The following is a 27,099-nucleotide window of genomic DNA, read 5'->3' on the forward strand; positions in this document are numbered from 1 at the left end:
TCCAAAAAGGGAAGGAGGGATTACTGGGTTACGAGATAGGGTGGAGGTGCAGGCTTGGTTGCTCTTTCCAAGGGCTGGTGCAGACTCGATGGGCTGAATGGCCTCCTTCTGCACTGTAAATTCTATAATTTTATTATTCTATGAACCCCTACAGTACAGAAGGAGGCTATTTGGCCCATCAATTCTGCACCGACCCTCCAAAAGAGCACTCTGTTAAGGTCCACTCCCCTGCCCTGTCCCCGTTGCCCCATGCATTGATCATGGCCAATCCACCTAACCTACACATCTTTGGACTGTGGGAGGAAACCGGAGCACCCGGAGGAAACCCACGCAGACACGGGGAGAACGTGTAGACTCCCCACAGACCCAAGGCCGGAATTAAACCCTGGTCCCTGGTGCTGGGAGGTAGCAGAAGCAAAACCTTGCTCCCCCATTCTCCAACTTCCCCGAGGAACAAAATGTCATAAAATTTAGGCACATGAGGTGTTCTCACTAAAACATCAGGTCTTTCTCACTGCCTCAAGCTTTCGGGACCAAAGACCCATACAACAGTTTTACAGTCTGTTGGCATTGTCACCACCCAGCTGTTACATTTATACATTCGGATTATTAAACTAATAATAGAGACCAGGATTCAGAATTGTGCTATGGCAGTTTGAGAATTTGAAATCAGTTTCAGTAAAAAACTGGGCTAAAAAAACCGTGTCTAAAAAAAGGTAGTCTCACTGAAAGACCAGGGAAGGTGTCAATATGTCAGAAATAAAACTGGTTCACAAACATCCTCTTGGGGAGAAAACCCTCCCAGGCCTGTGTGTAAAACTGGGCCAACACCAATAATCCTCAAAGACTCAGCCAGCCACTCAGTTCAATGACAGCTAAGAGTGGCCAGTCCAGCCTCACCAACACTGACCACATCCCGAGAATAAATAAATGAAAAACATGTTTTTAGAGCAGTAGAGGTGGCTCTTTAAGCTAGGGGCTGGGGAGGTGCTGATGAGGGGGAATCACAGGTCTGAGCCGGGGAGACGTGATGGCAGAATTCGTAGATGGGAGGAGGGGGGATCAGGCCTGTTTCTGGGGGGGCAGTTTGTGATGTTGGAGAAGTTGGGGGAGAAATAAGGATTGGGGCGACGGGAATGGTTTAGGTACCTGCAGCCCCAGGACTTTGCAAGGAAGGAGGTTCAGAGTTTTCCGATAACGCCGGCCCCCTCATTGGTGGAGGACGTTTTGACGGCAGAGGGATTGGAGAAGGGGGTGGTGTCGGCGATTTATAGGAAGATTCTGGAGGAGGACAGGGTGTCCGTGGAAGGGATTAAGGCCAACTGGGAAGAAGAGCTGGGGGAGGTAAAGGAAGAAGGTTTGTGGCATGAGGTTCGCGGAGGGTAAACGCCTCAGCCTTGTGGGCGAGGTTGGGGCTGATACAGCTGAAGGTCATGTATCGGGTGCACCTCACGAGGGCGAGGATGAGCCGACTATTTGAGGGATGGAGGAGTACGTGAGCGGTGTGGGAGGGGCCCCTACGTATGGGCCTGCACAAAGTTGGAGAGGTATTGGAGGGAGGTCTTCAGTATCATCTCGGGGGCAGCTAACGTGGACTTGGGAGTCGGGTCCCCGAGAGGCCATTTTGGGTGTATCGGACTGGCCAGGGCTGGGGGCGGGTGCGGGAGCAGAGGTTTCGCCTTCACCTCGCTGATTGCCCAGAGGCGGGTCCTTTGGGGCGGAGGTCGGTTTCTCCGTCCTGCGCCTCGGCTTGGAGGGGGGGGGGGGATCTACTGGAATTTCTGACTGTGGAGAAGGTGCGGTTTGAGCTGAGGGGGGTGAAGGAAGGGAAGGGTTCTACAATTAATTTCAGGAACTGGTTGCCATCATATATTGGGGAGGGCGGGAGGGGGAGGCGGGATTTACTATTTCACTGTTTTATTAACGTTTATCTGGAATACACAGCTGGATGTGTTGGATTGTATATTGTGTGGGGGGGGTTATTTTGGGAGGATTGTTATCGTGTATGTTTTTGTTTTTCTTTTGTTGTTTATTTGATGAAAATGTGGAGAATAAAAAAACTTTTCAAATTGTTTTTAGAGCTGTTTCCACAAGTTGTTAAATGCTCACCAAATTGCAGAATTAGGTACATTTTTAAATAATAAATAAACCTTCCAACTACTTCCTGGGTTCCAGAGAGTGGGGGTTTATCACTCAACTTTCAACCAATTTTCATCAGGAATCAGGCAAGCTCGAACTCAAACTGATTTCCCTCCTCCACCCACCTCATTCCACCACTCCATCCTAACTGTCTCTCTCCGTCTCACACCTCCCTCTCAAACCTCATCCAATTCTCTCTTCCATCCACGGGGTAGTATCGGACTGTGACCAGATAGAACAAGAAAGTTAATTGTCTTTGTCAGAATATTCTGAACTAAGTAAGAGGTTTGCTCGTTCATAGATTAATTATCAAGTGTCAGAAAAACCACTTCCTGGTTTCTGACTGCATTATGTTTTGCATAAAGTGTTTTCTGAAGCTCAGCTGGGCGTCAGTCAGCAATTGTCCTCGTATGTTCATTTCTCCGGCTTATTCTTTGACTTTGGAGCCTTCAGCAGTGTCAACAAACCAACTATCAGACCACTCGCCAGGAAAACGCCAAAAGCACACAGCAACGGACCCTGGAAACAGAAAAACAGTCAATTACATACAGAGATTCCCGGGACAGGTACAGCACGGGGTTAGATACAGAGTAAAGCTCCCTCTACACTGTCCCCATCAAACTCTCCCAGGACAGGTACAGCACGGGGTTAGATACAGAGTAAAGCTCCCTCTACACTGTCCCCATCAAACACTCCCGGGACAGGTACAGCACGGGGTTAGATACAGAGTAAAGCTCCCCCTACACTGTCCCCATCAAACACTCCCAGGACAGGTACAGCACGGGGTTAGATACAGAGTAAAGCTCCCTCTACACTGTCCCCATCAAACACTCCCAGGACAGGTACAGCACGGGGTTAGATACAGAGTAAAGCTCCCTCTACACTGTCCCCATCAAACACTCCCAGGACAGGTACAGCACGGGGTTAGATACAGAGTAAAGCTCCCTCTACACTGTCCCTATCAAACACTCCCAGGACAGGGACAGCACGGGGCTAGATACAGAGTAAAGCTCCCTCTACACTGTCCCCATCAAACACTCCCAGGACAGGTACAGCACGGGGTTAGATACAGAGTAAAGCTCCCTCTACACTGTCCCCATCAAACACTCCCAGGACAGGTACAGCACGGGGTTAGATACAGAGTAAAGCTCCCTCTACACTGTCCCCATCAAACACTCCCAGGACATGTACAGCACGGGGTTAGGTACAGAGTAAAGCTCCCTCTACACTGTCCCCATCAAAACACTCCTGGGACAGGTACAGCACGGGGTTAGACACAGAGTAAAGCTCCCTCTACACTGTCCCCATCAAACACTCCCAGGACAGGTACAGCATGGGGTTAGATACAGAGTAAAGCTCCCTCTACACTGTCCCCATCAAACACTCCCAGGACAGGTACAGCACAGGGTTAGATACAGAGTAAAGCTCCCTCTACACTGTCCCCATCAAACACTCCCAGGACATGTACAGCACGGGGTTAGATACAGAGTAAAGCTCCCTCTACACTGTCCCCATCAAACACTCCCGGGACAGGTACAGCACGGGGTTAGACACAGAGTAAAGCTCCCTCTAAACTGTCCCCATCAACACTCCCAGGACAGGTACAGCACGGGGTTAGATACAGAGTAAAGCTCCCTCTACACTGTCCACATCATACACTCCCAGGACAGATACAGCACGGGGTTAGATACAGAGTAAAGCTCCCTCTACATTTGGGCATTTTGAAAAACTTTAGGATAGACAAGTACCCCGGGCCTGACGGGATACATCCAAGGATTCTATGAGAAGCATGAAATGAAATTGCAGAGCCGTTGGCAATGATCTTTTCGTCCTCGCTGTCAACAGGGGTGGTACCAGAGGATTGGAGAGTGGTGAATGTCGTGCCCCTGTTCAAAAAATGGAATAGGGATAACCCTGGGAATTACAGACCAGTTAGTCTTACTTCGGTGGTAGGCAAAGTAATGGAAAGGGTACTGAGGGATAGGATTTCTGAGCATCTGGAAAGACACTGCTTGATTAGGGATAGTCAGCACGGATTTGTGAGGGGTAGGTCTTGCCTTACAAGTCTTATTGAATTCTTTGAGGAGGTGACCAAGCATGTGGATGAAGGTAAAGCAGTGGATGTAGTGTACATTGATTTTAGTAAGGCATTTGATAAGGTTCCCCATTGTAGGCTTGTGCAGAAAGTAAGGAGGCATGGGATAGTGGTAAATTTGGCCAGTTGGATAACGAGCTGGCTAACCGATAGAAGACAGAGAGTGGTGGTGGATGGCAAATATTCAGCCTGAAGCCCAGTTACCAGTGGCATACCGCAGGGATCAGTTCTGGGTCCTCTGCTGTTTGTGATTTTCATTAATGACTTGGATGAGGGAGTTGAAGGGTGGGTCAGTAAATTTGCAGATGATACGAAGATTGGTGAAGTTGTGGATAGTGAGGAGGTCTGTTGTCGGCCGCAAAGAGACATAGATAGGATGCAGAGCTGGGCTGAGAAGTGGCAGATGGAGTTTAACCCTGACAAGTGTGAGGTTGTCCATTTTGGAAGGACAAATATGAATGCGAATACAGGGTTAACGGTAGGGTTCTTGGTAATGTAGAGGAGCAGAGAGATCTTGGGGTCTATGTTCATAGATATTTGAAAGTTGCCACTCAAGTGGATAGAGCTGTGAAGAAGGCCTATGGTGTGCTAGCGTTCATTAGCAGAGGGATTGAATTTAAGAGCCATGAGGTGATGATGCAGCTGTACAAAACCTTGGTCAGGCCACATTTGGAGTACTGTGTACAGTTCTGGTCACATCATTTTAGGGAGGATGTGGAAGCTTTGTAAAAGGTGCAAAGGAGATTTACCAGGATATTGCCTGGAATGGAGAGTAGGTCTTATGAGGAAAGATTGAGGGTGCTAGGCCTTTTCTCATTAGAACGGAGAAGGATGAGGGGCGACTTGATAGAGGTTTATAAGATGATCAGGGGAATAGATAGAGTAGACAGTCAGAGACTTTTTCCCCGGGTGGAACAAACCATTACAAAGGGACATAAATTTAAGGTGAATGGTGGAAGATATAGGGAGGATGTCAGAAGTAGGTTCTTTACCCAGAGAGTAGTGGGGGCATGGAATGCACTGCCTGTGGAAGTAGTTGAGTCGGAAACGTTAGGGACCTTCAAGCGGCTATTGGATAGGTACATGGATTAGGGTCGAAGAATGGAGTGTAGATTAATTTCTTCTTAAGGGCAGCTGACTGGTGCGCACCACACAGCCGAACCGGTACAGCAGGTGGAGGTAGGAGCAGCCGAGAGGATGGACGGTCCGAGGGCAGCCCAGGCCCAGCACCCAGCTGCCACCCAGACGTTTCCCAGGTTCCTGGACTTACCAGACCCACCCACAAACCCGATGCATTTGGAAATCCAGGAAGTGGACAACGGGATGAGGGCCGCCTTCCAGCAGCTGCAGATGCAGTTGGAGGAGTCCATCCGCATCCAGGAGCAGGGAATAGTGCCGGTCATGGCTGCCACCCAGGCCGACACCGCACGGGTGGCATCCGCGGTGAAGGCAATGGGGGCAACGGTTTCGGCCATGGGTCAGGTTCTGCAAGGCGTGGGGCTTGATGGACACACGTCATCCGTGGCCCAGGACAGGGCTGCCCTCTCACAGGTCCTGGAACCAGCTGAACATTGCCGCCGCTCTCCGGGGTCTGGCCCAGTCTCAGCAGACCATGGCCCAGTCTCAGCAGGCCATGGCCCTGTCCCAGCAGGCCAGGCCCAGTCCCAGCAGGCCATGGCCCTGTCTCAGCAGGTCATGACCCAGTCCCAGCAGGCCATGGCCCAGTCCCAGCAGGCCATGGCCCGGTCTCAGCAGGCCAGGCCCAGTCCCAGCAGGCCATGGCCCAGTCCCAGCAGGCCATGGCCCAGTCCCAGCAGGCCATTGCTGGATGGCATCGCACAAGCCCAGCGGGAGGTTGCACAGTCCCTGACAGGGATGGCGCACTCCCTGAGCTCCATCGCTGCGAACGTTCAGACCCTGGTCAATGCCACAGTGGGCCTCGAGGACTGGCAGCGCCAGGTGTCGGTGGTGCCACGGCGCATGTCTGATCTCACACCACCGTCCCATAGTGAGGCTCAGGGGCCACGGGACTCCCTGAGGGAGGAGGTGGTTCTGGGGCCCGTCCCGGTAACTCCAGCGAGGGAGGTCCCGGAACACTCGGGCTCTCCCCATTCCGTCCCTGGTGCATCTGGTGGGCAGCTGCAGAACAGGGTGGCACCATGCCATCCGGCACGCCCGCTGAGCAGCCTGGCCCACCCAAGCAGGGCCGTCCCAGGAAACGCGTGCTGCCAGGGACCAACGTGGCAGGCCCGGAGTCTCAGCATTCCGCCTCCACTCCTGCTGTACCGTCTGGGGGAGCACCGAGACGTAGTGGTAGCGCCCGTAAGGCCAAGAAGTTCAACACGTAGTTAGTTGGCACGGGTTCAGGGCACAGCTTAGTTATAGAGCCTCGGGCACTTGTATGTGAATGTCACGATTAAAGTCACTGTTACACCAAACCTAGATGCCTCTGTGCTACGTCCGGTGCCTGAGGGGTCGTGAGGGGGACCGAGTTGCGCTGGGGTTGAAGGTCGGTACAACGGTGAGGCCGGGTGTGTGTTCCCCCCCCCCCCCCCCCCCCCAACACCCCGTTGTCCTTGGCACACCGACGCCAGCTACCCCACATGGCCATGTGATGGAGTGTCCGTGACACATACAGGGACCACCCAGGTGGAGGGTGTAGCTGTGGCCATGAGTCAGACATTTTCTAACGATCCGGAGCTCACAGCTCATCACAGAGCGGATTGTCATCATTCAACATGGCACTGATCACACCCACTTACACAGTAACTGTGTGAGAACATCCCGCTGTGCTGTAGATGCCGTGTGCTGTGGGAGTGGTGGTGTGGGAGCTAGGGTTGTCGGATGGTGCGGGAGGTGGGGGGGGTGCTGGGTGGTGCGTTTGTGCGGAACGGTGGTGCAAGTGCCTTGCTCAGCGATGCCCTCCCCCTAGTTGGTGAAACGTGCGGCGATCAACGGCGCACGTGCTCGCTCGCCAAGCCGGTGGCATCGTGCAGCCTCCCAGACATATCCAGCCCCCATGTCGCGTCTGTGCCCCGCCCCCCCCCATCCTCCTCTTCCTCTTCCTCCTGATGTACGGATGCGTCGCCCTCATCGGGCTCCCCCTGTGCCTCCTCCTCCAGGACATCGCCCTCTGCTGGGCAATGTTGTACAGGACACAGCAGACAACAACTATGCGGCCGACCCTCTCTGAATGGTACTGCAGGGCCCCTCCAGAGCAGTCCAGGCACCTGAAGCGCATCTTCAAGAGGCCAAAGCACTTCTCCACAACACCCCTGGTTGCTGCATGGGCCTCATTGTAGCGGGTCTCCGCATTGGTCTGTGCCCTCTGTATAGGCGTCATCAGCCACGACTGCAACGGGTAACCCCTGTCGCCCAGCAACCAGCCCCTCAACCGGGGAGGTGGGGGGGGGGGGGGGGTGTGTCCCTCGAACATGGCGGGGTTAGGGTTAGGGTTAGGGTTAGGGCCATGCACACTGCCAGGGTACTGGGCGCACACGTGCATGATCTGCATGCGGTGGTTGCAGACCACCTGAATGTTCATGGAGTAGGTCCCCTTGCTGTTCATCAATCACCCCTAGACCATTGGTATCGGAGAATCTCGATGCCCGGGCATCCTGGTGTGCGCGGTGCTCTGGAAACTGGATGTACCGGTCGGCGATGGCATCCAGGGCGTCGGTTACTGCTCAGATGCACCGGTGCACCGATGCCTGTGAGATACCGGACAGGACCCCGCTCGGCGCCTGGAACAACCCTCAGGCTGCAGAGGGCCCCGTGCCACCCGCTCAGACTGCAGAGGGCCCCGTGCCACCCGCTCAGGCTGCAGGGGGCCCCGTGCCACCCGCTCAGGCTGCAGAGGGCCCCGTGCCACCCGCTCAGGCTGCAGAGGGCCCCGTGCCACCCGCTCAGGCTGCAGAGGGCCCCGTGCCACCCGCTCAGGCTGCAGAGGGCCCCGTGCCACCCGCTCAGGCTGCAGAGGGCCCCGTGCCACCCGCTCAGGCTGCAGAGGGCCCCGTGCCACCCGCTCAGACTACAGAGGGCCCCGTGCCACCCGCTCAGGCTGCAGAGGGCCCAGTGCCACCCGCTCAGGCTGCAGGGGGCCCCGTGCCACCCGCTCAGGCTGCAGAGGGCCCCGTGCCACCCGCTCAGGCTGCAGAGGGCCCCATGCCACCCGCTCAGGCTGCAGAGGGCCCCGTGCCACCCGCTCAGGCTGCAGAGGGCCCCGTGCCACCCGCTCAGGCACTGGAGGCGTCCCATGAGGTCTCGAGTGTACCGTCACCGCAAGCAATTCGAGGACCTGCCGGACAGGGCAGGCAGGAGGAGACTCCGGAGGAGTAGGGAGACCGTCGCACATATATGCCACCTCATGGCACACCTGGCACCGCGTGTAATGGGGGGAGGACATGCTATCCATGTGGCCATGACGGTTGCCCTCAACTTCTTGGCACCACCACCTGCTCCTCCTCCTCCCCCTGAGCCCCATCAAGATTGGTATCCTCGTCCTGTGCATCCCCAACGATGTGGTGGTCATCGTCCCTTCCGCCTCCTCCTGTACCTGTCGGGCGGGCGGGTCTGCAGTCTGAGCGGGTGGCACGGGGCCCTCTGCAGCCTGAGCGGGTGGCACGGGGCCCTCTGCAGCCTGAGCGGGTGGCACGGGGCCCTCTGCAGCCTGAGCAGGTGGCACGGGGCCCTCTGCAGCCTGAGCGGGTGGCACGGGGCCCTCTGCAGCCTGAGCGGGTGGCACGGGGCCCTCTGCAGCCTGAGCGGGTGGCACGGGGCCCTCTGCAGCCTGAGCGGGTGGCACGGGGCCCTATGCAGCCTGAGCGGGTGGCACGGGGCCCTCTGCAGCCTGAGCGGGTGGCACGGGGCCCTCTGCAGCCTGAGCGGGTGGCACGGGGCCCTCTGCAGCCTGAGCGGGTGGCACGGGGCCCTCTGCAGCCTGAGCGGGTGGCACGGGGCCCTCTGCAGCCTGAGCGGGTGGCACGGGGCCCTATGCAGCCTGAGCGGGTGGCACGGGGCCCTCTGCAGCCTGAGCGGGTGGCACGGGGCCCTCTGCAGCCTGAGCGGGTGGCACGGGGCCCTCTGCAGCCTGAGCGGGTGGCACGGGGCCCTCTGCAGCCAGTCCCTCTGCTGCAGCCGTCACTGTCACAGCTGCTCTGAGCCGCCTCCGTCGACGCTGCCGAAGGGCCACCTGCAGGGCAGCAGCTCCCGCCTCGGCGGCAAACATCGCTGGCTGCTGCCCAAACATTACGATCTGTGGGCTGGCCATGCCCTCACGAGCACTGACATGTGTGCTGCCTTGACCCTTTCCAGAGATGGTCTCTGTCAGCTGGGTGTTGCGGCACCGGGGGGGGGGCTGGGCGTACCCAAGGTCAAGGTGTGTGACCGCGCGGGATGATGGCGCCAGTGGCTTTTGCCCATCAGCATGACCTCAACTTGCAGACGTGGCTTTGCCACCGTCCTGCCACGCAGGCCGACTGGCATGTCGCTCCCGCAGGAAAACCTCCCCCCTCAGCCCGGAACATGGAGGCCCCCTGCCCCGAACCCCCCCCCCCCACCCCTCCTCCCGAGCATGGCTGCACCCTTCCCCACCCCTCCTTCCCCCACCTTCTTTTCCCCCTCCTCCTCCACCCCCTCCTCCCCCCCCCGAACATGGCGGCACCCTTCCCAAAACCCCTCCCCCACCCCCCCCCCCCCACTGGCTGTGGACACCACAACAATATTATAGTTGTGAAGGAGAAATTCAACTCTCTCATCTGCAGCTACTGTGAAACTTCCCGGCGTTGGAATTTCATCCCCTGCAATAATTGGCAACATTCCATTTGGATTCCGAATGGACTGCTGTGATTGTCGAAGCCTCTCCCCCTGTCTATGATGCCAGGATCCGCCTGCAGCAACTGCACAGTTGCAGAGGACACTCCTTTAGAACCTTTCCGAAATACACCCTTCAGAGGAGGTCAGAATTTCCCCTGGTCCTCAACCCTGTACAAACTGGCACAAAGGGCAATGGTGTCGGTCGAATGTCTTCCAGTCTGGGCTCACACATGAAGAATGGCTAATTCAGGAAGTGGAGAGGATTCAGAACTAAAAGAGCTGTACCCAACAAGAGTCAGTGTATATGGAACTGTACCTGAGTAAGGGTCAGTGTATATGGAACTGTACCTGAGTAAGGGTCAGTGTATATGGAACTGTACCTGAGTAAGGGTCAGTGTATATGGAACTGTACCTGAGTAATGGTCAGTGTATATGGAACTGTACCTGAGTAAGGGTCAGTGTATATGGAACTGTACCTGAGTAAGAGTCAGTGTATATGGAACTGTACCTGAGTAAGAGTCAGTGTATATGGAACTGTACCTGAGTAAGAGTCAGTGTATATGGAACTGTACCTGAGTAATGGTCAGTGTATATGGAACTGTACCTGAGTAAGAGTCAGTGTATATGGAACTGTACCTGAGTAATGGTCAGTGTATATGGAACTGTACCTGAGTAAGAGTCAGTGTATATGGAACTGTACCTGAGTAAGGGTCAGTGTATATGGAACTGTACCTGAGTAAGGGTCAGTGTATATGGAACTGTACCTGAGTAATGGTCAGTGTATATGGAACTGTACCTGAGTAAGAGTCAGTGTATATGGAACTGTACCTGAGTAAGGGTCAGTGTATATGGAACTGTACCTGAGTAAGAGTCAGTGTATATGGAACTGTACCTGAGTAAGGGTCAGTGTATATGGAACTGTACCTGAGTAAGGGTCAGTGTATATGGAACTGTACCTGTGTAAGAGTCAGTGTATGTGGAACTGTACTTGAGTAAGGGTCAGTGTATATGGAACTGTACCTGAGTAAGGGTCAGTGTATATGGAACTGTACCTGAGTAAGAGTCAGTGTATATGGAACTGTACCTGAGTAAGGGTCAGTGTATATGGAACTGTATTCCAATTAAAATCAGTGTTTATGGAATGGTACCCAATAAGAATCAGTGTATACGTACCTGTACCCTAGCAAGAGTCCGTGTACATGTAATTTTAGTTGGATAAGAGAGGCATTTTCAGGAGAAGAGGAGTTTAAGTGTACATGTCACACAGAGACAGCCCTGCACACATGTGTACATGAAGGTTCCCAGACACAGTTACTCACCCAACCACCAATCTGGGAAATCCGGGGCAGCACCACCCGCAGAATAAATTCTTCAACCCATATTTTAAAAATAGCGAAGGTTTCTGATTTCAGGATCTTAGAAATAGAAATGGAATAATTAATTACAGGCGTGTACGGCTGCTCCTTGTTTGAATCTGTCAGACTTGCTCACTGCCCTGTAACAGGACTAAAACAGCCTTCACCAAAGTTAGAAATGACATCCCCTTTCTGGGGAGAGGGAGGTGGTGGAAATCTCACTGGACTAGTACTCCAGAGGCCCAGATTGGTGCTCTGAGGACACTGGTTCACATTCCAGCACACCAGCTGTTAGTCAATAATAAAATCTGAAATTAAGAGCTAAAATCCCAGGGGCGGCGCAGTGATGGTGTGTTCCATTCACAAGATGCACTGCAGCAACTCACCAAAGCCCCTTTGGCAACACCTTCCACACCCACAAGCTCACACATCAAAAAGATACATGGGTAACACTCCCACCTCCCGTTCTCCCCGTCAGACACCAGCCTGACTTGGAAATAGATCACCATTTCTGCACCGTCGCTGGGTCAAAATCCTTGGTTCCTGATCCTACAAAACATTCGCAGCGAAGGCGCAACATGGAATAATATGATTAGGGATAGTCAACACGGTTTTGTGAAGGGTAGGTCATGCCTCACAAACCTTATCGAGTTCTTTGAGAAGGTGACTGAACAGGTAGACGAGGGTAGAGCAGTTGATGTGGTGTATATGGATTTCAGTAAAGCGTTTGATAAGGTTCCCCACGGTCGGCTATTGCAGAAAATACGGAGGCTGGGGATTGAGGGTGATTTAGAGATGTGGATCAGAAATTGGCTAATTGAAAGAAGACAGAGGGTGGTGGTTGATGGCAAATGTTCAGAATGGAGTTCAGTTACGAGTGGCGTACCACAAGGTGATTCACTTTGGAAAGAATAACAGGAATGCGGAATATTTGGCTAATGGTAAAATTCTTGGTAGTGTGGATGAGCAGAGGGATCTCGGTGTCCATGTACATAGATCCCTGAAAGTTGCCACCCAGGTTGATAGGGTTGTGAAGAAGGCCTATGGTGTGTTGGCCTTTATTGGTAGAGGAATTGAGTTCCGGAGCCATGAGGTCATGTTGCAGTTGTACAAAACTCTGGTACGGCCGCATTTGGAGTATTGCGTACAGTTCTGGTCGCCTCATTATAGGAAGGACGTGGAAGCTTTGGAACGGGTGCAGAGGAGATTTACCAGGATGTTGCCTGGTATGGAGGGAAAATCTTATGAGGAAAGGCTGATGGACTTGAGGTTGTTTTCATTAGAGAGAAGAAGGTTAAGAGGTGACTTAATAGAGGCATACAAAATGATTAGAGGGTTAGATAGGGTGGACAGTGAGAGCCTTCTCCCGCGGATGGAGGTGGCTAGCACGAGGGTACATAGCCTTAAATTGAGGGGTAATAGATATAGGACAGAGGTCAGAGGTAGGTTTTTTACGCAAAGAGTGGTGAGGCCGTGGAATGCCCTACCTGCAACAGTAGTGAACACGCCAACATTGAGGGCATTTAAAAGTTTATTGGATAAGCATAAGGATGATAATGGCAGAGTGTAGGTTAGATGGCCTTTAGTTTTTGACTTCCCATGTCGGTGCAACATCGTGGCCGAAGGGCCTGTACTGCGCTGTATCGTTCTATGTTCTATGGATTAGATACAGCAAGCATCACCCGGTACAGTACCCAGCCATTAACCAGTGTGGAGTGAACACCCATTAATCACCGGCATAGTTTGATTTCTGCATTACTGTTTGAACGTTTGGAGTACTCACCATCGGCAGAAATAGCTTTGCAAGGTGGAAGAAAAGAAAGATTGGGGCAACCTTGCCAGCTCCTGGAGCAACTCTGCTGCTGAAGATGGATTGTGACAAGCACTGCAGAATGTGTAGGGGATTGCAGCTTTTCAGGAGTGGCCCAAATACCCTGAACAGAAACAGAGAAACAATGAGACGTCGCTCCCTGACAGCGGCAACGTACCATGAGATTCACAGCCAAGAGCGGGGGTCAAACACGGCCAAGTGCGGAGGTCAAACACGGTCAAGTGCGGAGGTCAAACACGGCCAAGAGCGGAGGTCAAACACGGCCAAGAGCGGAGGTCAAACACCAGGTATATTTGACTAAATTTCAGTCCTATTATGTTCAGTCATATTAAAGGAGCAATTTAAAAAGATCAACTATCATTTGATTTCTGTATCAATCTTAATTTGGGGCAATTTCGCAAGTTCCATTCTATAAAGCTAGAAATATTCAAACTGAAACAAGCTGAATGATTGGTTCAGTTTGTGTACAAGTGAAGGATCCGGAGCGGGATTCTCCAATGTCCGATGCCGACATCGTAATCGGCAATCAGGCGGAGAATTGACTTTCCCTCAGTTGCGCCTCCCCCTCGGAATTGGTGCCATCGCGCACCATTGCAACACCGTTGGCACGTCAATAGCCGGCCCTCCCGCAATGCTCCGCCGGTGGCGTGGGACACGTGTGGAAACTGCGGACTGTGTCCAGCGCTGCCACACTCGGCCAGGATCCGTGCCTGGGATCAGTGTGGGAAGCCATTTGGCCCATCTAGTCTGCACCGACCCTCCAAAAGAGCATCCTGCCTAGGCCCATTGCCCTGCCTTATCCCCGTAACCCCACCTAACCTTTGGACACTAAGGGCAATTTATCATGGACAATCCACCATCTATGGATTGTGGGAGGAAACTGGAGCACCCGGAGAAAGCCCACGCAGACATGGGGAGAACTCCGCATAGACAGTGACCCAAGCCGGGAATCGAACCTGGGACCCTGGAGCTGTAAGACAGCAGTGCTAAGCACTGTGCCACGGTGCTGCCGTATGGAGGGTGTGAGGGACCATGGGACATGTGTCTGCGGGTGAGAGCGTGTGAGAGATGAGGACTGGGTGCAGCCTAACAGCTTGTAAATCACGTGAGAAGTATGACTAATAAAAGGTATGCAATGTCCCAGAGATGCCTTCTATCCATCCTGCCTCGGTATTTCCTTAGCCACCCTCCAAGGTTGACAGACCCGATTACATCCTGCAGCTGCCCCCAACAGAGTCACAATCGCCCAGTTTGGGGTCCTTTTCACTGAGACGGGTTTGGTGATCCTGGAGATATCCTGATTCGAGTTCCCTGCCTTGCCAACAAAATCCAGCCAAAAGTCTCAAACCTTAAAAATATTGAACAGGTTGCCAAACCTACTGTTTGAATTCGGGATCCTGTGTTATACGGTGTTCAAGCTTCTCCAAATATTGCAAAGCTTTTTCCAGGTCCAAAACAGTGCTTGCATCTTCTTCCCTGCTGCTGGGAACCTTCCTGGGGCCCTCAGCCGCTGTTCCAGGAATCATACCTTCCTTTCCGTTTATGTAGCTGAAAAGGAGAAAGGAAGAGAATTTACAAAGTTCTGAGTTCGTGAGTTTGAAATCTGTAAAGTTGACCGGCTGACAGTGTCACATTCCAGCATCATTATGCTGTTGGGAGTTGGTATCATGCACAAGACATTTCCCCCCAGTGGCTGAGTATGAACCTCGCTCAGATCGCGCTCTGCAAGGGAGAGGTTTGGGCTGACGTGGTTCATGGACGTAGCTCTCCCAGGAAGATTTTCCCCACCTTCCTGATAGCACCGACTCCTCGTTGCTGAAGGCAGAGCGGTCAGTGGGGGTTTGGAGATGGGGGCTGTCTCAGCCGGGGAGGAGGACGGGGTTTTCATGGCAGGGGTTAAGGTGAAGTGGGAGGAGGAGTTGGGGGCAGGGCTGGAGGAAGGATTGTGGTGTGAGGTGCTGCGGAGGGTAAATGCCTCAACTTTGTGCGCAAGGCTGGGGCTGATACAGCTGAAGGTGGTGTAATGGGCGCACCTGACAAAGTCTAGGATGAGCCGGCTGTTTGAGGGGGTGGGGGGTGTCTGTGAGCGATGTGGGAGGGGCTCAGTGAACCATGTACAGATGTGTTGGTTCTGCCGGAAGCTGGAAAGGTTTTGGAGGACGATGGTCAGCACCATCTCAGGGGTTTTACATGTGGAGGTGCAGCCCGTTCCCCGGGGGGGCCATATTCAGGGTGACGGACCAGCTGGAGATGCAGGCGGGGGCGGGGACAGATAATTAACCTCATTAACCTCCACCTCACTGATCGCTCGCAGATGGGTCCTGTTGGGGTGGAGATCAGCTTCTCCACCCTGTGCCTCGGCTGGGGGGGGGGACAGGGCGAAGAGGGTTGGGGGGGGGGAGGGGGGCGGGGGGGGGGGGGGGGGAGAAGGTTGGGGGGGAGGGTGTTTTGTATTGTAAATTTGTTGAAAAGTTGTTGAATAAAAATACTTTATAAAGAAAGTCAGAGAGTTAGAGAGAGTGTTAGAGAGTCAGGAAGACAGTCAGAGAGAGATAAACAGAGGGTCAGAGAGAGGATCAGAGAGAGGATCAGGGAGAGGATCAGAGAGAGGATCAGGGAGAGGATCAGAGAGAGAATCAGGGAGAGGATCAGAGAGAGGATCAGAGAGAGGGTCAGGGAGAGGATCAGAGAGAGGGTCAGGGAGAGGATCAGAGAGAGGGTCAGAGAGAGGGTCAGAGAGAGGGTCAGGGAGGGGATCAGAGAGAGAATCAGGGAGAGGATCAGGGAGAGGATCAGAGAGAGGGTCAGAGAGAGGATCAGAGAGAGGATCAGAGAGAGAATCAGGGAGAGGATCAGAGAGAGGATCAGGGAGAGGATCAGAGAGAGAATCAGGGAGAGGATCAGAGAGAGGATCAGGGAGAGGATCAGAGAGAGGATCAGAGAGAGGATCAGAGAGAGGATCAGAGAGAGGATCAGGGAGAGGATCAGAGAGAGGGTCAGAGGGTCAGAGAGAGCATTGTAAAATTGATGAAAATTTTGTTGAATAAAAATACTTTAAAAAAAGAGAGTCAGAGAGAGAGAGAAAGCAAAATCTATGTGACGGGTGTTTGTAGCCTAGAGATTGCAGGTGACCATTATGAACCATTCGGAAGATCGTTAAACTGTATGTACCTCCAAAAGAGTGTCATTGTGTTACTGGCTTCCTCACTGGGAATCTCTCGCTCCGGGATCCTGCTGAAACTGGGAATCTCTCGCTCCGGGATCCTGCTGAAACTGGGAATCTCTCGCTCCGGGGTCCTGCTGAAACTGGGAATCTCTCGCTCCGGGGTCCTGCTGAAACTGGGAATCTCTCGCTCCGGGGTCCTGCTGAAACTGGGTCCATTGCAGAACGCTGCGTGTTCCACTATTTGATCAGCGGGGAAGTATTGACAACATAGTGGACATTCTTGCGCCTCTACCATTGCTGTTTCCTGGGAAATTTCTGGATTAAACAGAAGGACAAAGAAAATCAGAGCATGGCCTAGACCGCAGTCAGATTTAGTATCCACAGAACCTCCCCTGGCCACAGTCAGAGTTTGTGCAATTTGGAATAAATCAGAGGCAGCATCCATCGACTCAGACTCCAGCAGAACCAGTCTCTATGGAACTGTGTCCCAGTGTGAGTCAGAATCCAGGGAATCTGTACCACGGTGACTGTGATAATTTGAAATGAAATGAAAATCGCTTATTGTCACGAGTAGGCTTCAATGAAGTTACTGCGAAAAGCCCCTAGTCGCCACATTCCGGCGCCTGTCTGGGGAGGCTGGTACGGGAATCGAACCGTGCTCTGGCCTGCTTGGCTAGCCTGCATTTTGAGGTTTTCCTTAGATTGAAGGGTGGTGCCAGGGGACTGGAGATTTGCAAATATTATATCTTTATTCAAAAAGAGATGCAGAGATAATTCCAGCAACTACAGGTAATCTGTAGTTTAACTCATGTAGTGGGGAAGCTTCTCGTGTAAGGGTCCTTCCTTTACATTCCCTTAGTTCCTATTTCTTCTATTTTGTCTTTTTCATTTTTGGTCCATGGCTCATTAATGGCGACATACCTTTAAATTGAGCAGAGGAAGTAAGGAACACAAAGTGTCAAAATAATATACTGTGTTATAAAGTTTTGTATTTTGGGCGGAAGAATCCAAACTCTATAGCACCCAAGATGATGGCCTTTGGATTGGCCACGGATAGTATTCTGCTCGGCAACCGATAGCGATTGGTTCCTGTCAGGTGCGGTTTTTCAGAGAGGAACCAGGAGAAATGGCTGGACCCTCAGGTGGAAGCAGCACCCGTTTTCTCTCTCTGTCCCTCGCTCTCTCTCTTACTGCTCTTTCTCTCTCTCTGCTCTCTCCTTCACTCCCTCTGCCCTCTCTCCGTCTCTGCCCTCTCTGTCTCTGCCCTCTCTGTCTCTGCCCTCTCTCCGTCTCTGCCCTCTCTCCGTCTCTGCCCTCTCTGTCTCTGCCCTCTCTCCGTCTCTGCCCTCTCTGTCTCTGTCTCTGCCCTATCTCTCTGCTCTCTCTCTCTCTCTCTGCTCTCTCCATCTCTGCCCTCTCCATCTCTGCCTTCTCCGTCTCTACTCTCTCCTTCACTCCCTCTGCCCTCTCTCCGTCTCTGCCCTCTCTGTCTCTGTCTCTCTCACTGTCTCTGCCCTCTCTGTCTCTGTCTCTGCCCTATCTCTCTGCTCTCTCTCTCTCTCTCTGCTCTCTCCATCTCTGCCCTCTCCATCTCTGCCCTCTCCATCTCTGCCCTCTCCATCTCTGCCCTCTCCGTCTCTACTCTCTCCTTCACCCCCTCTGCCCTCTCTCCGTCTCTGCCCTCTCTGTCTCTGCCCTATCTCTCTGCTCTCTCCATCTCTGCCCTCTCCATCTCTGCCCTCTCCATCTCTGCCCTCTCCATCTCTGCCCTCTCCATCTCTGCCCTCTCTGTCTCTGTCTCTCTCACTGTCTCTGCCCTCTCTGTCTCTGTCTCTGCCCTATCTCTCTGCTCTCTCTCTCTGCTCTCTCCATCTCTGCCCTCTCCATCTCTGCCCTCTCCATCTCTGCCCTCTCCTTCACTCCCTCTGCCCTCTCTGTCTCCGTCTCTGCTCTCTCTCTCTCCGTCTCCATCTCTGCCCTCTCTCTCTCTGCTCTTTCTCTCTGCTCTCTCTCTCAGTCTCTGCTCGCTCTGTCTCTGTCTCTGCCCTCTCTCTCTCTGCTCTCTCTGTCTCTCACTGTCTCTGCCCTCTCTGTCTCTGTCTCTGCCCTATCTCTCTGCTCTCTCTCTCCCCGTCTCCATCTCTGCCCTCTCTCTCTGCTCTCTCTCTCTCTGCTCTCTCTCTCTGCTCTCTCTCTCTCTGTCTCTGCTCTCTGTCGCTGCTCTCTCTCACTCTCTCTGTCTCTGCTCTCTCTCTCTCTCTCTCTCTCTATCTCTGCTCTCTCTGTCTGTCTCTGCTCTCTCTGTCTGTCTCTGCTCTCTGTCTGTCTCTGCTCTCTCTCTGTCTCTGCTCTCTCTGTCTGTCTCTGCTCTCTCTGTCTGTCTCTGCTCTCTCGCTCTCTGTGTCTGCTCTCTCTGTCTGTCTCTGCTCTCTCTCTCTGCTCTCTCTCTGTGTCTCTGCTCTCTCTGTCTGTCTCTGCTCTCTCTCTGTCTCTGCTCCCTCTCTGTCTCTGCTCTCTCTCTCTGCTCTCTCTGTGTCTCTGCTCTCTCTCTCTGTCTCTGCTCTCTCTCTGTCTCTGCTCTCTCTCTGTCTCTGTCTGTCTCTGCTCTCTCTCTCTGCTCTCTCTGTCTGTCTCTGCTCTCTCTGTGTCTCTGCTCTCTCTCTCTCTCTCTCTCTCTCTCTGTCTCTGCTCTCTCTCTCTGTCTCTGCTCTCTCTCTCTGTCTCTGCTCTCTCTCTCTCTGCTCTCTCTCTCTCTGTCTCTGCTCTCTCTGTCTCTGCTCTCTCTCTCTGTCTCTGCTCTCTCTCTCTGCTCTCTTTCTCTCTCTCTCTGTCTGTCTCTGCTCTCTCGCTCTGTCTCTGCTCTCTCTCTGTGTCTCTGCTCTCTCTGTCTGTCTCTGCTCTCTCTCTCTGTCTCTGCTCTCTCTGTGTCTCTGCTCTCTCTCTCTGTCTCTGCTCTCTCTCTCTGTCTCTGCTCTCTCTGTCTGTCTCTGCTCTCTCTGTGTCTCTGCTCTCTCTCTCTGTCTCTCTCTCTCTCTCTGTCTCTGCTCTCTCTGTCTGTCTCTGCTCTCTCTCTCTGTCTCTGCTCTCTCTCTCTGTCTCTGCTCTCTCTCTCTGTCTCTGCTCTCTCTCTCTGGGCGCGATTCTCCGCTCCCGCGGAGGCCGTCGTGAAATCGGCCGACTTTCGCGACGGCCTCGGAGCCCGCTCCCCGCACCTAATTCACTCCCACCCGGGGGGGGGGGGGGGCTAGGAGCGGGGCCGCGTTATTCTCGGCGGCGCGGCCTTGATGCTGGCGTCAAGACGGCGTGCTGAGAATGACTCGACGGCGGCGCCTCTATGACGTCAGCCGCGCATGCGCAGGTTGGCCGGCTCCAACCCGTGCATGCACGGCTGACGTCATGACGCTGACGGCACGAACCCGTGCATGCACGGTGGCCGTCTTTCCCCTCAGCTGCCCCGCAAGACGTGGCGGCTTGATCTTGCGGGGCGGCGGAGGGGAAATAGTGCGTCCGATTTGGACGCAGGCCGGACGATCGGTGGGCACCGATCGCGGGCCTGTCCCCTCCCGAGTACAGTCGTGGTGCTCTTTCCCCTGTAGGCGCACCACAAGCCCCAAATGGGCATCTCCACACCTGTTTCAAGACGGCAGCGACCAGGTGTGGTTGCCACCGTCGTGAAACGGTCGCGAACAGCAGGCCACTCGGCCCATCGGGGTCAGAGAATCACTGTTCGCCGTGAAAAACGACGAGCGGCGATTCTTCCGAGCGGGGGGGGCGGAAGAGAATCGTGGGGGATGCGAGGGGGCGTGAAAATTGTCGGGGGGGCCTAGCACGATTCTCCCACGCCACATGGGAAGCGGAGAATCGCGCCCTCTGTCTCTGCTCTCTCTCTCTCTGCTCTCTCTCGCTCTCTCTGACTCTCTCTCGAATGCGGGCTATCTGCTATTTCTGTGAATCTAAAGTGAAAACTATCACAAACTGAAAGCCAAGACTGGAAGAAACAACTAACTGGGAGACGTTCCACTGAAACAAGGACTCTTATCCTTTTACTGTCATCTTTATTTTAGCCCCTTCTTTCCCCTCTGTGTTTGTTTATCTGTGTGTGTGTCTAGAGGGTGGAGTGAGTTAAAGGGAGGGTTAGAGATTAGGTAATAGTTAACTCGTTGTATTTGTTGCCTATTTAATTATAATTACTGTTAATAATAAAACGTTAATTGTGTTTAAATTTACAAACCTGGTGACTGTAATTACTGGGCAGTCGAAGACCTCGGATATTTTAAAATAAAAGTTAATTTCAACCGTGTTACAATTCTGAGTCAAGTGGAGCTGGAAGTGACCCACGCAGAGTGGTGTGACACTAGAAACGATAATTGGGAACAAAATTAACAATAACTTGGACAAATATGGATCAATTAAGGAAAACCAGCATAGATTTGTTCAAGGTATTTAACTAACGTGTGGGAATTTTTGAAGAGAGTTGATGAGGGTAATGTAGTTGATGGTGGGACATGGATTTCCAAAGAATTTTAATAAAGTGCGGCAAAATTAAAGCTAACGGAATAAAAGGGATAGTAGCAAAAAAACTGAGTGACAGGGAAGAAGTATTAAATACTTCTTCTTGTATTAAATACCCTCAGTAGAACTTTAAAGGACATAGACACATGGTAGAACGAGTAGACAAGTGTTAAGTGATTCATTTTGTTGGGAAGAATGCAGAGACAATATAAAATAAAGGTGTGACTCTAATGGGGGCAGGAGCAGAGGGACCTGGAGGTGGATATGCATAAATCACAGAAGGATAGGTTGAGAAGGCAGTTCATAAAGCAAACGGTATCCTGGACTTTATCAACTGCGGCAGAGAGGCCGAAAACAAGGAGGTGATGTCCATCTTGGAGAAAACACTGGTTTGGACAAAGCTAGAGTATTGTGTCCAGTTCTGGGCGTCACACTTTTGGAAAGGTGTGAAGGTATTAGAGAGAATGCTAAAACGATTCAAGGGACTAGTCCCCGGGGTGAGGAACTTCAGTTACATGGGAGGATTGAAGAAGTTGGGACTGTTTTTCTTGAAGAGAAGGAGATTTAATCGAATAATCAAAATGATGAGGGGACTGGACAGAGTCGAGAGGGAAAGACTATTCCGATTAGCAGAAGGGTCAAGAAGCAGAAGGACACACGTTTAAGGTGATTATCAAAAGAAGCAATTGAGACACAACGAGAAATGTTTTCATTCAGCCAGTGGTCGGATCCGGAATTCTCCGCCTGGGAGAGTGACAGAGGCAGCGAGTGGTCGGATCCGGAATTCTCTGCCTGGGAGAGTGGCAGAGGCAGCGAGTGGCCGGATCCGGAATTCTCTGCCTGGGAGAGTGGCAGAGGCAGCGAGTGGTCGGATCCGGAATTCTCTGCCTGGGAGAGTGGCAGAGGCAGCGAGTGGTCGGATCCGGAATTCTCTGCCCGGGAGAGTGGCAGAGGCAGCGAGTGGTCAGATCCGGAATTCTCTGCCTGGGAGAGTGGCAGAGGCAGCGAGTGGTCGGATCCGGAATTCTCTGCCTGGGAGAGTGACAGAGGCAGCGAGTGGTCGGATCCGGAATTCTCTGCCTGGTAGAGTGGCAGAGGCAGCGAGTGGTCGGATCCGGAATTCTCTGCCTGGGAGAGTGGCAGAGGCAGCGAGTGGTCGGATCGGAATTCTCTGCCTGGGAGAGTGACAGAGGCAGCGAGTGGTCGGATCCGGAATTCTCTGCCTGGGAGAGTGACAGAGGTAGCGAGTGGTCGGATCCGGAATTCTCTGCCTGGGAGAGTGGCAGAGGCAGCGAGTGGTCGGATCCGGAATTCTCTGCCTGGGAGAGTGGTGGTGTCAGATTCAACCAAGGCTTTCAAAAGGGAACAGGGTGGTTGTGTGAAGACAAAAAATGTCCAGGAGCATCAGAGGAAGACGGGAATATCTGCAGGTGAATTGCTCCTGCAGAGGGTCAGCATGGACATGCTGGCTGAATGGCCTCTTTCTGTGCTGTAACCATTCTATGATATGGTACCAGGGAGCAAAACGAGTGGGAGTGGGTAGTCACAATGACACCAGTGGCACCTCAGGGTGCTGCTGAATGTACCTGTGCTGCTGTGTGGAGCTCCAGGTACATCTGCTGAGACAAAGGAACGCACGTCAGTCACGTGTTGGTGGAAGTAACTTGCGCAAGTTGCAGATGAATGATCCACGCCCTGAATCAGCAGAAAGAAAAGCAACATTAACCTCCAGAAAATCCTCCAGGAAACAAACACGGTCCATCTCATATCGCTCAGAAGATCACACAGGAAACAGGATTGCTACAAGCTGCCAAATTTACTGTTCCTCACATTGTCCCTGATAACTGTTGCACAAAGAATGTGAATTTGTTCAGGACAGAATTGGCTGAGTTGTGATTCTCCCATGGCTGAATATCTGCCAACACTGACTGGCAGGGATCTAACCTGTGGGGTAAATGGCGAGTGACTCTTGCCCAGGTGACAATCAGTGTTCTCAGCAGGAATTCTCATTCAGCTCAGTCAGTGGTTCGGTCAAACAACATCGCCCTCGGGTGTAACACATGGGTACTGCAACCGTTCATAACTAAACATTTTATAATAATAATCTTTATTATCACAAGTAGGCTGACATTAACACTTCAATGAAGTTACTGTGAAAATCCCCTAGTCGCCACACTCCGGCGCCTGTTCAGGTACACCGAGGGAGAATTCAGAATGTCCAATTCACCTAACAGCACGTCTTTCGGGACTTGTGTGGAGCACCCGGAGGAAACTGGAGCACCCGGAGGAAACCCACGCAGACACGGGGAGGACGTGCAGACTCCGCACAGACAGTGACCCAAGCCGGGAATCGAACCTGGGACCCTGGAGCTGTGAAGCAACTGTGCTAACAACTATGCTACAGTGCGTGTGCCAGCTCTTTGTAAGAGTTATTATCCATCTGTCCCACTCCCCCTGCTGCTTTCCCAAGGCCCTGTAAATATTTTACTCCAAGTATTTGTTCAGTTCCATTCTGACAGTCAGTGCTGGCCTCTCACCAGCCTTTCAGAGCATTTCTCATCTCACCCCCGGTTCTTGTGTCAATCACCTCCATTCAGGGTCCCGCTGGTTACTGACCCTTCTCCTCACATACTTTTTCAAAACCATTCGTAATTTTGAACAACTCCATCAAATCTCCAAGGAGTAAATGTGAAACGGAATCCCATTTCCCATCATTCTCCATACTATCCCCGATATGTAGTCCTTGGGATACAGAATCAGCCACGAATCCTCAGGTCTGCGAGTTGCAATGTTGATGTTCAGTGAAATAAAGATCATAGGGATTTGGTCTGTGGTTCTGCATCCGAGGAGTAGGAGTCGGTGATGTTCTGGGATTCATAGTTTTGTTTTATTTCCGATGTATGGGGAGTGAGCATAAAGGAGGTCAGGAGGATATGAATCAGTGAGCATGGGGTATATGGCTCATTGGGATATGGTTCCTGTGATACGGGTCTCTGGATTACATGTCTATAGATCAATGAAAGACTCATGGGTCCACAATGTAGGCATCGAGGAGTACGGGTGGAATATAGATCCATGGAACAGATGTTGTGGAGGTATCACTGGCTCTGGATGACCCGGGGGGGGGGGGGGGGGGGGGGGGGGGGGGCATCATACTATCTGGACCAGGCACCAACAATGAAACAATGCAGAAAACGTGTAAAATTGTCTCACTGTGTTTGAAAATGCTCTTCGCTGAGTCAATAACCCTGAAAAACAGAAACAAAGGACAATGGATTACCAAACGTGCCGGATCTTCCACTTAAACACATTTATAATTTCATGAATTATCTAAATGTTGGGTTCTGACATCACAGTTACTGTCATTAACAGTCTGAACAAAGGGAGTGGCACAAACAAGGCCCTGAATGAGCGGCTGTGTTTTCTGAGTGTTATTGAGAGAGTAACATTAGCCACATACACAACGTCTCTGAATTCACACTGTGTGTTTATCGTATGTCCTGTGTTTTTCATGTATGGAACGACCTGTCTGGACTGTACGCATAACAATACTTTTCACTGTACCTCGGTACACATGACAATAAACCCAGGGGGAGAGGGGGTGTGTTGCGTGTGGGAGGACTGGGGGGGGGGGGGGTGGCGAGAAGCGGCGGGGCTGGTCTGATGCCGAGGGAGGGGGAGGGTGGAGAAGGGGGAGTGAAGGGGTTGGAGTGGAGAGGGGGAATGAGGAAGGGGAGAGGGAGGGGTGGAGAGGGAGGGGGAGGGGTTGGAGAGGGAGGTGGAGAGGGTGGAGGGGGGTGGAGGGGGGAGAGGGAGGGAAGGGGACGGAGGGGAGAGAGAGGGTGGATGGGGGAGAGGGAGGGGAAGGGAGTGGGGAGAGTGGAGACGGAGGGGGAGGGAGGGGGAGAGAGAGGATGGAGGGGGTGGAGGGGGGAGAGGGTGGGGATGGAGAGGAAGGGGGTGGGGGCTGGAGAGGAAGGGAGGGGGTGGAGAGGGAGGGAGGGCTGGTGGAGAGGGAGGGGTGGAGGGAGGGGGTGTAGGGGGAGGGGGTTGGAGAGGGAGGGTGTGGAGAGAGGGGGTGGAAAGGGAGAGAAAGGGGGTGGAGAGGGGAGGGGAAGGGGTGGAGGGAGGGGGAGGGGGTGGAGAACATAGAACGATACAGCGCAGTACAGGCCCTTCGGCCCTCGATGTTGCATCGAGAAGGGGGAGAGGGAGGGGAGAGAGGGAGGGGAGAGAGGGAGGGGGCGAGGGAAGAGGGGGAGAGGGAGGTGGGTGGGGGGGAGGAGAGGTAGGAGGTGAAAAGGGAGGGGGATGGGGTGGAGGGGGGAGAGGGAGGGGAAGAGGGAGGAGGGTGTTGTGAAGGGGGAGGGGGAGGGAGGGGAGGGGGACGGGGAGGGGGAGGGGGTGGGGGTTGGAGAGGGAAGGGGAGGGAGTGAGGGCTGGTGGGGAGGGAGAGGGAGGGGATGGAGGGAGGGGGAGAGGATGGAGGGGGTGGAGGGAGGGGGTGGAGGGGGAGGGGGGGTGAAGGGGGTGGGGAGGTGGAGACAGAGGGGGAGGGAGTGGGAGAGAGAGGATGAAGGGGGTGGAGGGCTGGGGTAGAGGGGAAGGGGGTGGGGTGGAGACGGAGGGGGTGGAGAGGGAGGGAGGGGGTGGAGGGGAGGAGAGGGAGGGGAACAGGGAGAGGAGGAGGGAGGAGGGTGTTGTGAAGGGAGGGGGAGGGAGGGGAGGGGAGGGCGGAGGGAAAGGGGAGGGGGAGGGGAGGGGTAGGGGGTGGGGGTTGGAGAGGGAAGGGGAGGGAGTGAGGGCTGGTAGGGAGGGAGAGTGATGTGATGGAGGGGGGTGGAGGGGGAGAGAGGGAGGGGGTGGAGGGGTGGAGTGGGAGGGAAGGGGTGGAGAGGGAGGGGGTGGAGAGGGAGGGGGTGGAGAGGGAGGGGGTGGACGGAGAGGGAGGGGAGGGAAGGGGTGGAGTGGGAGGGGGCGGAGAGGGAGGGGGTGGACAGAGAGGGAGGGGAGGGAGGGGATGGAGTGGGAGGAGGCGGAGAGGGAGGGGGTGGACGGAGAGGGAGGGGATGGACTGGGAGGGGGCGGAGAGGGTGGGAGAGAGGGAGGGGTGGAGGGAGGGGGTGGAGGGAGGGGGTGGAGAGGGAGGGGGTTGGAGAGGGATAAGAAGGGAGTGGAAAGGGAGGGAGGAGGTGGAGAGGGAGGGGAAGAGGGAAGAGGAGGGAGGGGGAGAGAGAGGGGGGAGGTGGGAGAGAGAGGGGAGGAGAGGTAGGGGGTGAAAAGGGAGGGGGAGGGGGAGAGGGAAGGGGAGAGGGAGGGGGAGGGGGAGAGGAAGAGGGAGGGGAGAGGGAGGGGAGGGGAGGGAGGGGGAGGGGGAGAAGGAGGGGGGAGAGGGAGGGGAGGGGGTAGAGGGAGGGGGAGAGGGAGTGGGGAGAGGGAGGGGAGGGGGGAGATGGACGGGGAGGGGGAGATGGACGGGGAGGGGGAGGGGGGAGAGGAGGAGAGGGGGAAGAGGGAGGGGTGGGGGAGAGGGAGGGGGTGGGGAGAGGGAGGGGGAGGGGGGAGAGGAGGAGAGGGGGAAGAGGGAGGGGGTGGGGGAGAGGGAGGGGGTGGGGAGAGGGAGGGGGAGGGGGAGAGGGAGGGGGAGGGAGGGGGAGAGGGAGGGGGAGGGAGGGGGAGAGGGAGGGGGAGGGGGTGGTGTGAAGAGGTAGGGGTAGTGTGAAGGGGAGGGTGGGGAGGGGGAGGGTGGGGAGGGGGAGGGAGGGGAGAGGGAGGAGGGTGGAGGGAGGGGGAGGAAGGGGAGGGGAGGGAGGGGAGGGGGTGGAGGGGGAAGGGTGGGTGGAGGGGGAGGTGGGTGGAGGGGGGATGTGCAGGGGGAGGGAGGAGGGGGTGGAGCCTCTGGATCTGGTCCTGTGATTGAGTTCTCATTTGGTTGCCTAGAAGGGAGGTGGTGTATCTCTGTTATTTAAGGATGACATCCGGGCAATAGTAAGGGATGACATTGGTGACATGTAGGATGAGGTTGAGTCCATTTGGGTGGAAATCAGGAATAGTAAGGCGAAAAAGTCACTGATAGGAGTAGTCTATAGGCCACCAAATAGTAACTTTATGGTGGGGCAGGCAATAAACAAAGAAATAACTGATGCTTGTAGAAATGGTACAGCAGTTATCATGGGGGATTTTAATC

The 27,099-nt window shown here is 54.0% G+C and overlaps 1 protein-coding gene across 2 annotated transcripts in view; it reads right to left on the reverse strand.

Annotated features, from left to right (window-relative positions):
- Positions 1-287: 287 nt before the first annotated feature.
- LOC119956589 overlaps positions 288-27,099 on the reverse strand; it is a 32,058-nt gene continuing 5,246 nt past the window's right edge. The window contains exons 2-8 of one of the 2 annotated variants that reach the window (XM_038783915.1): positions 24,126-24,160; positions 22,499-22,607; positions 16,406-16,715; positions 14,615-14,782; positions 13,187-13,337; positions 11,368-11,463; positions 288-2,658 (exon numbers count right to left, since the gene is read on the reverse strand). In XM_038783915.1, coding sequence (XP_038639843.1) covers positions 2,554-2,658; positions 11,368-11,463; positions 13,187-13,337; positions 14,615-14,782; positions 16,406-16,715; positions 22,499-22,607; positions 24,126-24,160 — 974 coding nt within the window. In that variant the 3' untranslated portion in view covers positions 288-2,553. The remainder of the gene's footprint in view (positions 2,659-11,367; positions 11,464-13,186; positions 13,338-14,614; positions 14,783-16,405; positions 16,716-22,498; positions 22,608-24,125; positions 24,161-27,099) is intronic. The other variant, XM_038783916.1, reaches the window with a different exon arrangement.

This window comes from Scyliorhinus canicula, chromosome 23, assembly GCF_902713615.1.
Source record: "Scyliorhinus canicula chromosome 23, sScyCan1.1, whole genome shotgun sequence".
NCBI classification, from domain to species: domain Eukaryota; kingdom Metazoa; phylum Chordata; class Chondrichthyes; order Carcharhiniformes; family Scyliorhinidae; genus Scyliorhinus; species Scyliorhinus canicula.